The following is a 14,618-nucleotide window of genomic DNA, read 5'->3' as shown; positions in this document are numbered from 1 at the left end:
GAGTATCAATTTTTTTGTGGATATAGAGCATCTGCAGGAAACCCCATATTGATCAATAAAATTGAATTTTTTGCTCCAATTACTCTGCAGTAAATCCAACGCATGATGCACTTTAAAAATTTAATTTAATATTATCCATCACAACCTTAACATTTAACTTGAAAATGTCTCGAATTTCACATGCTACCGTAATTTAATTTCTTCCTCTCAACATCAAAAAAACTGCATCAGATGCAACGACTTTTATCTCTGAAATTCGATAATGCTACGACGACAAGATGCTTATTAGACCTTGATCTACCTCAGCATGTCATCTGATACATTTTTTTTGCTGTGAAAAAACTATTTTATAGTATAAATTGTTTTATGTTGTGCTATGTTCGTTCCACCCACGCTTTTGGTTGCAATTTTTATGGGATTTGGTGGATTTATGGGTAGATTGTCTGGTATTGAACTTTTTGAACTTGAAGTTTCATTTTTATTGATTCTCCATAAAAAACTGAGGTCTCTTAAAGGTGATGAATGGGCAATTTATGCAGTTGTATGCTGCACCTAGCTTAACTGTCAATCAAAGCTACATTGTAAGTTCTGGTTATTACAGTGTGTGTTTGTCAAGCAAGATGCCAGCTAAGAAATCTGAAGGAAGAACTGTAATGGAACTTGGCTGGAACTTTCAACGACAATCATGGCTAAGAGCTGATAAAACTCAATTTTTCTGCGAAAAAGTCTCAAAAATTGTATCAAACCAATCAAAAAGTCCAAAGATGCATCACATCACCACAACAATTCATTTCCCAACTTGATTCATTTTCCATCTTAAGAAAAATAATCGTACATCAAGATGAGATAGACGAGAAGAACGTGAAATGCTTCTAAAATTGAATGTTGCCGCTCTAAAGAATCTTAAATATCAATGCTCAGTCATTCTATGAGTGAACTTTTTTATTTCTTTTTCCTGCTCTATCAACATGACCCAATTAAATTTTTGCTGCACACATTTTTTCATGACCCATGCAACCATCACACACAACTTCCGAGTTTTGTGTGTTTTTATATATGAAAAATGAGAGCTTTTTTCCGACCAGAAATGAATGTGTGATATGTGATGATATAAAAAAACTGAATTGAGAGAAATGAAGCTATATTTTATATCCAACAGTACGATATCATATTATATCATCGTCATCATCATCTATACCACAGTATAAAGCACAGAACATATTTCTCATTTATATGCACGATAGATAAATAAACATGACAACTCGTTAAATGCTTGATGATCAAATAAATGTATTGACTACAATTATAATAAAAATAAATTGAAAAATTATTTCCTTCTCCTTTTCTCTGATGCTTTAAATCGATTGTAAATTTGCAAGCAGCAATATCGACAGCTCCTGTCAATTTTTAATGAAACTTTTTTTGTGTTGCTACTCGAACCTTTTTTGCTATTGAAAAGCTTTCATACATGAGATTATTTTGCTTTTACTACTCGAATTTTGTTGACAATTTGTTCGTTTTTTGCGGATTATGAAAGTGCTTTTTGAAGCACATTAATAAAATTGAGTTTGGATTGAGGAGTCAATTTTGAAATGCGGTTATAAGGATTAAGTATAAGTATGTTGATTGAAATTGAAAATGATTGATTGAATTGATTTTGAGGTGCTTTGGTGGTTTAGTGCTTGAGTTATTTAATGAACAAACACTTCAGGTTGAAAATTTTGTGGATTATTTTTGGATGTTTCATACTGTATGGGTATGGTATGATGAGTTCTTCGAATATGTTTTCATAATAGGTCGTTACAAGTGCATAGCTTGAAGAGATACTTTAGTATTCTAGTCACATTATTGGCAAATTTCAAGATTCTGATTGAATTCTAACCTCTAAATAACAAAATGCATTAAATCTTTGCATCATGAAGTTAAAAGTACGTGTTGGAATGGAATTCCTGCAATGGCCTTTGAACAGCATATCATTAAGTATGTATGCCCCTTTGCCATTTATTCAAATAACCCTTTGTTAGGTCAGTGGTAGGAGAATCCGATCGGATATCGTAGGACCTGGTTTCCAATTCCACTCAATCATCCTGTAACATCAACCGTTCAGATGAATGCCATAAGTTATGAAATATTCAACAAGCTTTATTTAAAATTATTCAAAATTAAGATCCATTGTTTATATCAAGTCACTGCAAGTCACATTCAATTATCAGATCTTGTAGCCACAATAAATCTTAATTAAACTTATGGAATACATAAACATATATGACAACATCTTGTCTGAGGAGTTTACACTTGGTTTACATTTTTCATTATAATCAAGACAATCTAAAGAGACACTTATTGCCTATTAATAAAGGTCAATTTAAAAAATAAGATATAAAGTTTCCTTTACTTATGAAAATATTCAGATTTCTGTTAAGGAATATCAGATGATGCTGTTAAAAAATCAACAATAAAGTCTTGATTTCATACTGCACTACACAGTATCGATGGAACTTACTCTATAGACAATATATCGATGGCATCTGCTCTTTTTTAAGTGTCAATATTACATTTCGAACTGTTGAGACATCGCGCAAATATATCAGCCTTAATTTTGTGACATTGAATTTAATGAACTTCATTTGCTGATTTCAACATGATGAAATAAATTAAAATTCGCAATTTTAATTGAGCCTGAATGCTTATATAAATTTCATATGTTTAGTTAAGATGCTTTTTTGGTATTTTAAAGTTGTGGATTTAAGTTTTGATGGTAATTTTTATTATTGTTGTGCTGGATGTTATGATAAGGTTTGAGTTGAGTGGATAGGATGTTGGAGAATGACTTGTGACCATAGATTGCCCGCCATTGATCTAAGTAATGTTATTTATCCAAAAAAATCCACAAAATTTACAAAAATTCCAATCTTTTAGCAAAAATAATCAACGAATTCTATTTAGTTCCGTTTTGTTCCCACTTAAAGCATCTTATAGACTCAAAAACACAAACCAATTTTCTTAATTCTAAGAAGAATTGTTATATCAAGAGAATATTCCACAAGCACAAGTCCTCAATTCAACATCATTCGACGACCAAAACAAATATTTGTGGTTATATCAACAGAGTGCTTGAATTTTAATTAATTAAAATTAAATTGGCAACGACTCGATTTTAATTAATAGTTTGCTTTTCCTCATTTAGCCAATTTTTCCCTCAATGGTAATTTCGGATTGAACCAACAAGTCTGCAAACAAATAATCCTTATGTAAGCAAAATTTTAATGCAATTATTAGCTCTAGATTCTTTTTTTCCGTCAACAAATTCATTCGATCCACTCAGTCTAATAGCATTTGAAGTTAAATGTTTGGAGAGACATTCTTCATATTCTATTGAATGTTTTGCATCTCATGTGTTGATAATAGACTCATTAAATTACGTTTACAACTTTATGTTACATCATGTGAGCGACAAGTTTTACAGCTGTTTACATGTTCAATGTTAATGCACAATAATATTGACATTACATGTCTCATTACTGTCCATAAATTAAGTTTAAATTTACTTTGTCAATGTTTTTTAATTAAATCTCTAAAAAATTCATTAAAAATCTCAAACTGTGATAAGGTTTGGGAATGTTCGTAAGTTACGTAACGCTTAGGGGGAGGATAGATTCTCAACTCTAGACATTGTTTGATCCAGTTATATCAATACAATGTAACTATCCTGAATTTGTGTGTATAGAGTTGATGTGACTAGAACAGCGAAAAAGCACCCAAATTCAACTAAACTATCCCGGGAATTGAACCCGGGTTGTTAGGATTGATCACTCGACGCTCTAACCACTACGCAACTGTTGCTTCCTCGCTGCTTACTAATAATGCTAGTTTTAACTCTAGTTTTATTATTACATAATTTCCCAACATTCCCTTCAGCATTTTTTGAAGCTTTCACAGCAATTACAAATGTGATGAATAATACAAGGCATTTCCCTGCAGTTACTGACAGAAAAAAATCAAACAAATGCGAAAATATTGCAGCTGCTGTGCAAATATTGAATTGATTTACTTTTTTTTTGTTCCAAGCACACAAACAATTGTTGCAGCAGAGTGCATTGTGTAATTTATAACTGCCGTATTTTACACGTTCAACTTTGTGAATCAAGTCGACGTGACACGAACAAAAAGAGAGTGGAAAAATAATAAATTAGTTTTGTTTATTCAACTCTTAATCATTTGATCCAATGCTGGCAAATAAGAGGTTATGTCGTTAAACTCGAAAAATTTTGAATGTTTCGAGTTCGATTTTTTTGTATGCTAATGTAAACAATAAAATTTGTAAAATGTTGTAAAATTTCAATCAAAAATTTTGAAACAAATATTTTATTTTCTAGCTTTAGTTAGCTTGATTAGCATATAATAAAGCATTTACAATCACTAACAAATTTCATCTAGTAGAAAATTTTGCAAATCAATTTTTTACAAATTTTAGCACTTTTCTTTCGTGGTGTTAGTGTTTACAAAACATTCAAATTTTTGACCGTTATTGCTGGATACTTAAATAAACTGTGTTTCATACAACTAGTACAATTATAACAAAACACTGGTTATTTTTAGTAAAAAAATTACAGCTGTAAACTAAGAAAGTGATTTTGTAACGGTTTTAAAATATTCGAATAATTGGTACGGAGTCCGAAAAATTGGTACTCCTAATTTAGGAGTTCGAAAAATTGGTACTCCTAAAATTTCTGTTTGCCAGCATTGGCATTTGATCATATTTATAAAGGAGATTTTCAATAAGTTTTGTTAAGTTGTTGATGAGGATGAGGTTTCATGTTATTACAGTAAATTCAAGGTATGCCGACATGTAGCTTGTGTTACTAGGAATAGTTTGATGACTTTTGGAGGTTATTTATGCAAACCTTGATTAAATTTGAGGAGTCATTGCACTTGAATTATCAGCAATTGAACATCCTTCATCACTAATTCATCCACACACCCACTTTTCTGGTAGTACATCCAATTTTTACATGATAATCTAATTTTCGTAATTTTAAAAGCCTTAAAACTCCGACAAAATTTCACGCATTTGCATTTCCATAATGAAATTTTATTTGCACCACTGTATTGCAAATCAAACAATAGAGCACATGCAGTAAAGACAGCGGTGAAAATTAATTTTCATAAATGCAAATTAAACTTGCATTGCGCGCTAGAAAAACCCTTTCATTGTTCCATTAAGCTTTATTAGCTATGCTAATATTTGAATATTGTCTCGTTTCTATCATACTTATTACTATAATTGCGAACGTACAGACATTGAACGGAAGAATGTGAGAATTTTAAAGTAAATTTCATGACCGCATTTGCTATTACAAAACTTATTAAATATTTGTGCAGATGATGGCATAAATCACGTAGGATAATCGGCCAATTAAAGAACTATGTTGCAATTAAGCTCACTTAATTATCTTTGTACCTTCTTCATGTATAAAATATTGCAGTAATTCCATTTACGCCTCTTATATTTAAAGCATAAATGAGGTGAGATGTGAAACAATTGAATCTCAATAATTGCACCACATAATCTTATTGTTTCTTGCACGTTCTTATGAATTATTAATATTCACTGCACGATGACCAATATTTCATATTGTATTTGCGGATTAGGAGTTGCAACCGGTCAGTTTGACTAAAAAAGCAAGAAATAACGTTTTAGGTCAGTGAAAGGTTGGATTATACCAAATTTAGCACTAGGCTTAATTCACGCCAGCCTAAAGTAGGTGTTTTCATCTTTCTACACCTTATGCTTTCAGAAATCACCCAACAAATCAACAGACAGCCACTAAAAATCATAAAACCAAAAATAATGCAATTCACACCAATAAGAAGATTGTGTCGGTCATCATTTAAGAGTGTCTTTAAGCAAAGTGCTTCCCTGGGGCATATACGTAAGTATAAATAATGGAATGAGCAGAGAGAATGTCAAGGTTTTTATTAAATGCAAGTTACTCAGTTATGGAATGTGAATATTTAATCTATTTTGAACAAGAAATCATCATCAATGATGGTAAATTTAATTATTTATATTTATATTCGTGTATGTGGAAAAATCTAGTGATGATATTGACTTCCTTGTTGATTTTGAAAGGGCTTTGTTAACTCAAAGTTATAACGTTTATTTGAGATTTGAATAATATTTATTGAAGTTGAAAACCCCTTTTCATGTTAAATGTTTAGTCTATTTTTGAACTCGGATAAATAAACATCTCATTTAATTCATAAATCCGTAAGGAAATCGTTTTAATTAAACTACATTTACCATAATTACAAATATTAGTCGAAGATTTTCTGGACTTTTAATTGAATCCGGTACTTCTTGACATGAACATATCAGATATTGTTGATCATTCATTTTAAATATTAAAACAATTAATTTACATCCATAAATTCAATCAAAAATCAACAACATTCAGCAGGTATTCTACAAATGTTCACATGTACCTTTATGAACCTCATTAATTGCCTGAATATTTATTTTGGAAAGGTTAAACTTCCGAATTGCTAATTCTGCTTAAATTGGCTATTGAACTTGGAGCCAAAACTATCCATTAAAATATAGCGTTGGTCTATTGTGTAAACACAGCAATGAATGATGTGCTTCAATTCAGAAGCATAAAAAAAATCTCAAAATAATAAGTTTATTAAAACATTTTTCAATTGTTAGAAAATTCCTGAAGGGAACGGTTCAATCATTATGAAATACAAACTTTTGACTTTTTATTGTTGGCTAATGAGACAATCACCATTGAGAAGTATTACATTCAACGTCCATTCTTAAGTCATCGTGTATGTAAATCAGCATTTTGTGAGGATTGCACAACATTTTGTGGCTTGGGATATTAAGTATTCGCTGTTACTGAGTGACAAAAAGAATGCGAAAATAATATCAAAGTTGAATACTCTTTCTTGACTCTTAAGTCGTACATTCTGACATTTTATGGCAAAGGATGAAAAATTTCTTAATTTTTTACTTTAGAATCTTTCATCCAAACAAGTTTACAGTGACTCGACCTCTTTTATATATTTCATTTTATCTGTCTGTGACTTGAAATTTACATTTTATTCTAAATTTCACTTAATTATATAAGCAGATCTTCCCTGTGGAACATTTTAAAAATAAAATGTCATCTTTTATATTTCTTCAGAAAGATTTTTGATAATTCCCGAATAATCTGCATTCTGGATGATTGTATATAAATATGATAACCTGGGGTTATTAAATGTGCATGTTTCTGAGGAATTTTGAATTTGAATTATATTGAATTATTGAAACAAAAATGGACAATCAACAAAATTTTGAAATTTTAAAACAATAATTTATATTCTGTCATTAATGATCATCTGATATCTCAATATTAATCGATATACTCATCAAATAAAATCTGTCATCATAAAAATAATTATGAATTTTGTGTGAAAATATAATACTTTGATGATATAATTAAACACCGGTCTCATATATCAGACAAATTTAAAAATTTATTGTCGAATTTCAGTCAATTCTTTGATTTTGAGGTTATTGAACTACAAAAGGATTTGAATTTTGAGATTATTGAATTAATTAGTATAGATAATACAATGATATCTTTAAGAACAATATAGTTCCAAAGATCAAACTAAAGAATAACACTAAATTATTCAATTGAACTAAGAATAGCACTAATTAATCCACTTATTACTAGAATTCGTCCGAAATTGCACGTCTACAGACAAAAAACGAAATCCTGGAGTCTTGAACTGTAAGGAACAACCCAAAACTACGCATCTAATATCAAGGAAATGCTGGACTGCGGATCTTTGCCGAATCCTACTTATTACGTTGCAAAATAACAATCTTTTTTCGAAATTGAACAATGAAATGATTAAATCAAATTAATTCCACTACATGCCCCTACACTGAATCTATTAAGTGAATAGCCCCGAACACCAGAGTCACGTCAGACTATTCACTAGTCACTATTTTTCGCTCCCTCCTACACCAAGAGCCTTTTGGGACAGTCTAACAAGCTAATAACAATCAAACGTATCACAATTGCACCATCACACAATTTCGCAATAAATCTCACCAAAAAGTCTTTCAATTAAACTTCCTAAAATGAATATTTAATTTAATTGCAATCACGAAACAAATTTCAATTGTAAAACAGCATTAGCAGTGTCGAAGGTTAAGCATTATAACATCTTTTTCGGACATAAAAAATATACATAACATAGTCAACTCTTAAATATTATTATTATTTTATGTATATTATTCGACTATAACACAAAACTTTCGCTTTTAAGTCACAAAAAAAATAGACGAGGAAGAAAATAAAAAATTCATTTTTGTCGTATCATAAGCTGTTGTTGTGCAACTCTTATAACCGATTAATTTCTTTCTTTTATAAATTGATCATCATCATCAGACGAGAGTCAGTCAGTCGGTCGATTGCTTAAAGAAAAATTCCTTTGCAAAAATCATTTTTAAATAACAATGCGAATAATAACAAAGTGGATGAAGATGAAGCAAGAGATTATGAAGAGATTGCACGAAAATTGGTTTTTATGAGTTCGATGCTTAAAAAACTCGTAAATGTTTCCTTGTACAAGAAAGCAAGCACGGCAGTGAGATTCGATTAAAATTAATAATCACAGGTTGTATAGAATGCATGAATGAGAGTAAAGCGGTAAGAGGTTAATAAGATGCAAAAGTTATATCATGAGAGGTAACAGGTGATTGCTCTTTTGCTTCTGTGGTTGACTTAGCAGTCTTTAGAGAGTTTGATGCTGAATTTTTTAGGGAAATTTTGGTATTCTTGAAGAGATTTAAAGGAATTTTCAAACTGCTCATGACTGTCAACTTACTTAAGTGTTTTGACATTTCTACAAATTATAGCCCACAAATCACCGACTTTACTACCTCAACCCCCTTAAAAATAATCAAAATTTCTTCATGTCATTCTCATAAAATAAGGAATAAAATGATGTCATTGATTACATAAATATTCATCTTTTTGTGTACCTCCGTCCCTTTTCTCTTACTGTGGGCAGCACATTCAAATTAACTACACCCACACAGCACTTATTGAATTTCTATAGAATATGGTTTCGATCCAAAATTGATGTAATTTTAATAAAGTCAATGAAACTTCTCAATTACATGCAACATTAAATCAAAAAAGCCAATTTGTTGGCAAACTGTTTAGTTTTTGACGGAATGTTGTATGTGTCGTGACATTTACGCATCAAGCTGTATTGATTTCCGGCTTAAAGGTCAATTCATGAGCCGGCGTTGTTGTGAACTTTGATATATCAAATATTGTTGATGTAATTGACTTAACGTTCATTTGTGATTTGAATTTTATTTATTGTGTATAGTTGAAAATCCCTTTTTCATGCAAAAGTTCAGCCTGTTTTTGAACTTCAAAGAATAAACATCATTTAGAATAAATTAAATCCGAAAGGAAATCCTAATTACAATTAACCTCAACAACAGTTGCAATAGTAATCATTATATCCAGTAAAACAAGACTAAGGTAAATAATAAGAAAGCAAGCTAAGAAAAGTGAGAAAAAGCCGGCATTTCATAAAAACTCAAATTTTCTTCCAAAAACATTCAAGATCAACTTAAAAACCACAAAAGAATATCTATACCTCCCACATTGCCATCCATACACAAAAAGTAAGAAACAAGAAGAAGTATTTGTCATCCCATGAAAAAAATCGCACATTAATCATACACATGAAGTGTCATTTACTAACGGTAGAATGCGTAGCTCACCAACAGGTTTTTATCACACTTTTCACACCAGCAAAAAAATTAGTTTTATTACAGAAGCATTACAATGAATCCATTATTTGGTGTTTCCATCATCGACGCAAAGTCTATTCTTCTAGTCACTCAAATAGCCGGCGTTTTTGTTCACGCGATTATGAATGAGTTATAAAATTCAATGTGGAATTTATTAAAGGGCCATGCCTTCAATTTTGATGAATGTTTGGGAAGTCTCAAAACCTTGTCAATGATTTTATAATCGTTTGACAAGGTCGGCATGTGCTTAACATAATTGACTCAATTATGATGCAAGTGCTAATATTCATTACTTACTTTTTTCTTTAACAACATTTCCATTACGTTGTGTTGTTGCCATTGAAGCACACAATATGAACACAAGAAGACGTGCCATTGCAATTGTCACTTTCAAAATTAAACTTTCAACTTTTAACTTCTTTTTTTAATTTTCTCTTTTTCTTTTTAGTATCAATTTTATAAGGATCTTAATTCCATTCCAAAAATGCAGTGCACAAAACTTTCTTTTCTTTTTTTATTGCTTTACTTTCAAATAATAATAAAAAAAAATACTTTTTTTAGCCTACTATAACTTAACTTAAATCAAACAACAATAAATTGCATGGGTAACACAACACGAGTACGATGCTTAAAGCATAACTACTTTTTTTACTATTATATTTCTCCTAATTCACTTTTGTTCGCACAATGCTGTTATATCGGCTTGAAGTACAGTAAAAGATTATGATTGAACAGCAAACAAAAACACAAAACATATGAGACGGTCGAAAAGTTATAAAAAGCGGGAGAGATACACAGAGTTGAGAGAAGAAAATTTTATTTTATATATAAAATACGAAAAAAACGTCGTTCTAATGTGTTGGAAGGTCGGACATAAACTGAACCAGCAGTTGCGTTCACTTCATTTTCATTTCTTCTTATGTAGATATTTCTCGCTCGCTTTTTTTTTCTTGTCTTCTGCTTTAGCAGTTGATCAACAAGATGAGGAAAGAAATAAAAGATTCAATAATGCAGCATATATCGGGGCAAGTGGTAGCTTATAAAATTTAATTTTTGTGGTAAGCAAATTTGCAACAATCAACATGTGAGAGAGAAATTTTTTTTAGTGTATTTCCATTTATTCGAGGCGCTAAAGTATCTGGCTTTCAATAAACTCTTTTTTTGTGGTCATTCGAAGCGTGTATGTATGATGCATGCAAAAAAATTATCGTTTTTGGTGGATTTTCTCTTTTGTTTCGGAAGATTTGATGTTCAGTTTGGGTGGGTTTGGTTATTGGTTGACAACACAATGAAAGTTGGGTAAGTATGGCACAGGATATGGCATAACCTGATGATGTGAAGCGGATTAGAACTAAAAAATGCAGGCAAAACAGGTGAATTCGGTACAAATTTTGCTAAAGTTCTAATAGTCGGATTCCAAAGTCAAGGTCGACTCGACATTGAGCTTTGTCTTTAAATTCATCGAACAATCAGATTCATATCTTCAAGAGATTCATGCCGATCTAAGCTAAACTCTAGAATCACCAGTCTCAAACCCTAAAACATTAATTTTCCAGTAATTTAGCAGTCTTTTTGCCAAACATAACCTGAAAAACCAAATCCAAAGCAACAATTCCTACTACTTGACTGCCATAGTCACATCCACTCTTTCTACTAATAAACATCAAGTTTATGACATTTTTAAGAAAAATTGCGCTATTTATTTCTTTTACACATCATCTTCTTGACTTTTATGTCGCTTTTAAGTTAAGTGTGTCATTTTAAATAACCAGATTGTTATTGTCTCATCTACAAGCACTGAGGGATGCATGTTGCATTTCATTGCACAATATTTTGTTAACAAAAACACAGTTTTGTTGTTATTTATTAAATTACTCGCCGTACTTAATGACTTCAACGTGATTGCTTAAAAATGTTTCCTTGGTAATCACAATGAGACTGTTGTGGACTCGTGAGTTGCGAGTTATTAATGGAATGGCATGAATATTGTCAATTACTACATCCTGATGCCATCCACCCCGGAGTCATAGTCATTATCATCTTTGACATCGGAATCAATAAACATGATGACTTTAAAGTTTTCATTCGAGATGTATCTTTGTTTTCATTTTTTTGGTGATATAAGCCTGAATTATAATATTTTCTTTTGTGAAATTAATAAAGAAAAATTTGCATTTCTTTAGCTATTGATGTAATCTTTATGCTTATTAAAATGCCTATTGATGTTCAAGAGAGAAATCAAGACACCCAATAAAACTTGAAGCGAGCTTCATCGATGGGAATTCCATCCGGTCTGTTATGACGCAGTTTTTAGTGCTTTCTTATGCCATAACCAGCCACCCAAACCGCATACCAAGCCTATACGAAAGATGAGCTATAAATAACGCTTACAATCAAAATTGATAAAAGAAATGCAAAAAGTATCAATGAGCACCTGCAAACTGGTTATTTTCTCTTCTTTCTCAAATCTTTGGGAGCCGCAATGTATCTATTTTCGAGTATCTAAATTCACTTTCTTTTCATCGTTCATTATATGTGTGACAAAAAAATGTTGTTTACAAGATTTTTAATTTTTAATATGATTATTTAACGGACAGCAATAAATGTTAGGCCGATAGGAATTAAATGGGGAAATGGAATTGAAAGGAGAGAGATAAAAATATCTTTCTGGTTACACTTGATTAATATGGAATGTTGGTAATTATAATGATTTGATCATTAATTTTGGAGTTTGCAAAGTGTTTGATAAATTAACTTTATGATCTATCAGTCAATGAGAAATGCACAGCTCATTACCTGAGTTATGTTTTGTGAAATTTAGGTAGTTTGTTTACAAACATCATTCAAAACATTGAAACTTTACTTGAAACCATACAATTGTTTACATTAAAACTGTTGAACGGTTTTCAAATCTCACATAACAGTTTATAAAAATAATACCTAATACCAGGTAATAACTACTATTGTTCTGAAACTTATTTGCGTATAAAAAGGATTTTTCAATCTATTTTTTGTATAGTTTGAAAGTTGTGCATCTCTGCATTGCATCATTACAAGTTTGAAAAAAAATAAACGGTCATAAAAAATTCAAAAACGTTCCAGCATTGAAAATTAACGGGTTTCAGAGCTAATAGAAAAATTGAGGAACAAAAAAGTCGAAAAAAACCAATTTACTAAATAATTAAGGAGAATTAATAGCACTAATTGATAGAAAGTGACAGGACTGACATCATCACAAGCAAATATCATCAAAACAGTGTTAGTGAACTACATTTTATAGTGAAATTAACGCGAAATAGAAAAGTAAACAAGTGAAAATTTAAATTGGTTATGGAAAAATATTAAAAATTACGCAAATATGAGTGCATTCACAGAAAGTGCATTGATTAAAAAATTAGGTGACTTAAATACAAGTTCACAATCAATTCAGACACTGTCACTATGGCTTATTCATCATAGGAAACATAATGAAAAAATTGTTTCAATTTGGATGAAGGAACTTTCAAAAGGTAAATTATACTTAATTACACTATATTGTGCTTATCTAATATCTAAAATCTTTCAGCTCCATCAAATCGTAAGCTGGTATTTATGTATTTAGCAAATGATGTCATACAGAATTCGAAAAAGAAAGGTCCAGAATTTGGAAATAGTTTTGCAACAATTTTGCCGAAAGCATTCAAAGATATATCCCATAAATGCTCAGATGATAAAACATTTAATAGTCTTACTAGAATTCTGAATATTTGGGGTGAACGTGGAGTTTATGATTCAGCAAAAATTAAAGAATATTCTTCAAATCTTCGAGTTACTGGATCTTCTTCAAGTGTTAAAAGTTCTGGATCATCGAGTGTAAAAAGTTCTGGTTCTTCAAGTGTAAAAAATTCTGGATCATCAAATGATAAGCCAAAAGAAGAATCGGCATCACGCAAACGTAAGGCTACTGATGAACTTACACCAAATACCTCAAATGGAAGTGATAGTAAAAGAAGTTCAAAGGTACCAACACCATCAAAAGCAAAAATATTAGAAGTAAATGGAGAGAAGCATGTCACATTATCGCCTACACAACAGCCTGTTGGAGATCCACCAGAACCAGAAGAACTTATTAAAATGCTCGAAAGTTTAGAGGAAGCAGCATCAAGTGATGCAGCAACAAGAGAAAAAATCACTCGTTTACCACCAGAAGTTAGTAGTTTAGATGCTCTCAGTAAACTAGAAGATAAAGAAGCTGCTGCATCGTTGCATATAAAAGTGAATGAGGCTGTTCAGCTATTGAAGGATTACAATTCGAGATTAGCGGCTGAAATGAATGAAAGAAATAAGCTTACAGTTATGCTGAAAGATTTTCAGAAAGAGCAACAAGAGCTGTTGGCACAAGCTGAACAAAGACTTGAGGTTTGTGATAAACTTTTGTCATTTTATTTGTCTATGTCTCTAAATACATAAATTTATTTCCATACAGGAATACACAGCAAAGCTCGACAAAGTCAAAGAAGTCCAAAGTGAAATTAAGAATCATTTGGCAAAATTGCCTGACATTTCATTTGCGAATCTACCCGATTTTACTGGAAATTTCGCATCATTACCATCAGCTGCTGACTTATTTAATGTGCATCATTAGTTTTTATTTGAAATCGTGTACATGTTTAATTCACAAAAAGTTTGATGCAAATAATTTTTTGGATGTGATGTACACAAAAGGACGTATAATTTAAGTTTAACATGTAAAAAGATTATTGATATTAAAGAACTCTAATCAAGTGAAAATGTGATGTTTTAT

General features: G+C 31.0%; 2 protein-coding genes across 2 annotated transcripts in view; one reads left to right on the top strand and one right to left on the bottom strand.

The window, feature by feature from the left end:
• Window positions 1-10,668, bottom strand: part of tfc (triforce) — a 71,313-nt gene extending 60,645 nt beyond the window's left edge. Inside the window, exon 1 of the mRNA XM_070636526.1 lies at window positions 10,133-10,668. Coding sequence (XP_070492627.1) covers window positions 10,133-10,211 — 79 coding nt within the window. The 5' untranslated portion in view covers window positions 10,212-10,668. The remainder of the gene's footprint in view (window positions 1-10,132) is intronic.
• A 2,284-nt stretch (window positions 10,669-12,952) lies between these two features.
• Window positions 12,953-14,605, top strand: LOC139087285 (regulation of nuclear pre-mRNA domain-containing protein 1B). Its single transcript, XM_070636059.1, has 3 exons — window positions 12,953-13,344; window positions 13,401-14,233; window positions 14,301-14,605. The coding sequence occupies exons 1-3, from the start codon at window positions 13,194-13,196 to the stop codon at window positions 14,457-14,459; spliced, it is 1,143 nt and encodes a 380-aa protein (XP_070492160.1). The 5' UTR covers window positions 12,953-13,193; the 3' UTR covers window positions 14,460-14,605.
• The last annotated feature ends 13 nt before the right edge of the window (window positions 14,606-14,618 follow it).

This window comes from Chironomus tepperi, unplaced genomic scaffold, assembly GCF_022539635.2.
Source record: "Chironomus tepperi strain 1889 unplaced genomic scaffold, CSIRO-AGI_Ctep_v1 contig_11, whole genome shotgun sequence".
NCBI lineage: Eukaryota > Metazoa > Arthropoda > Insecta > Diptera > Chironomidae > Chironomus > Chironomus tepperi.
This window is presented reverse-complemented; position numbering and strand designations above follow the sequence as displayed.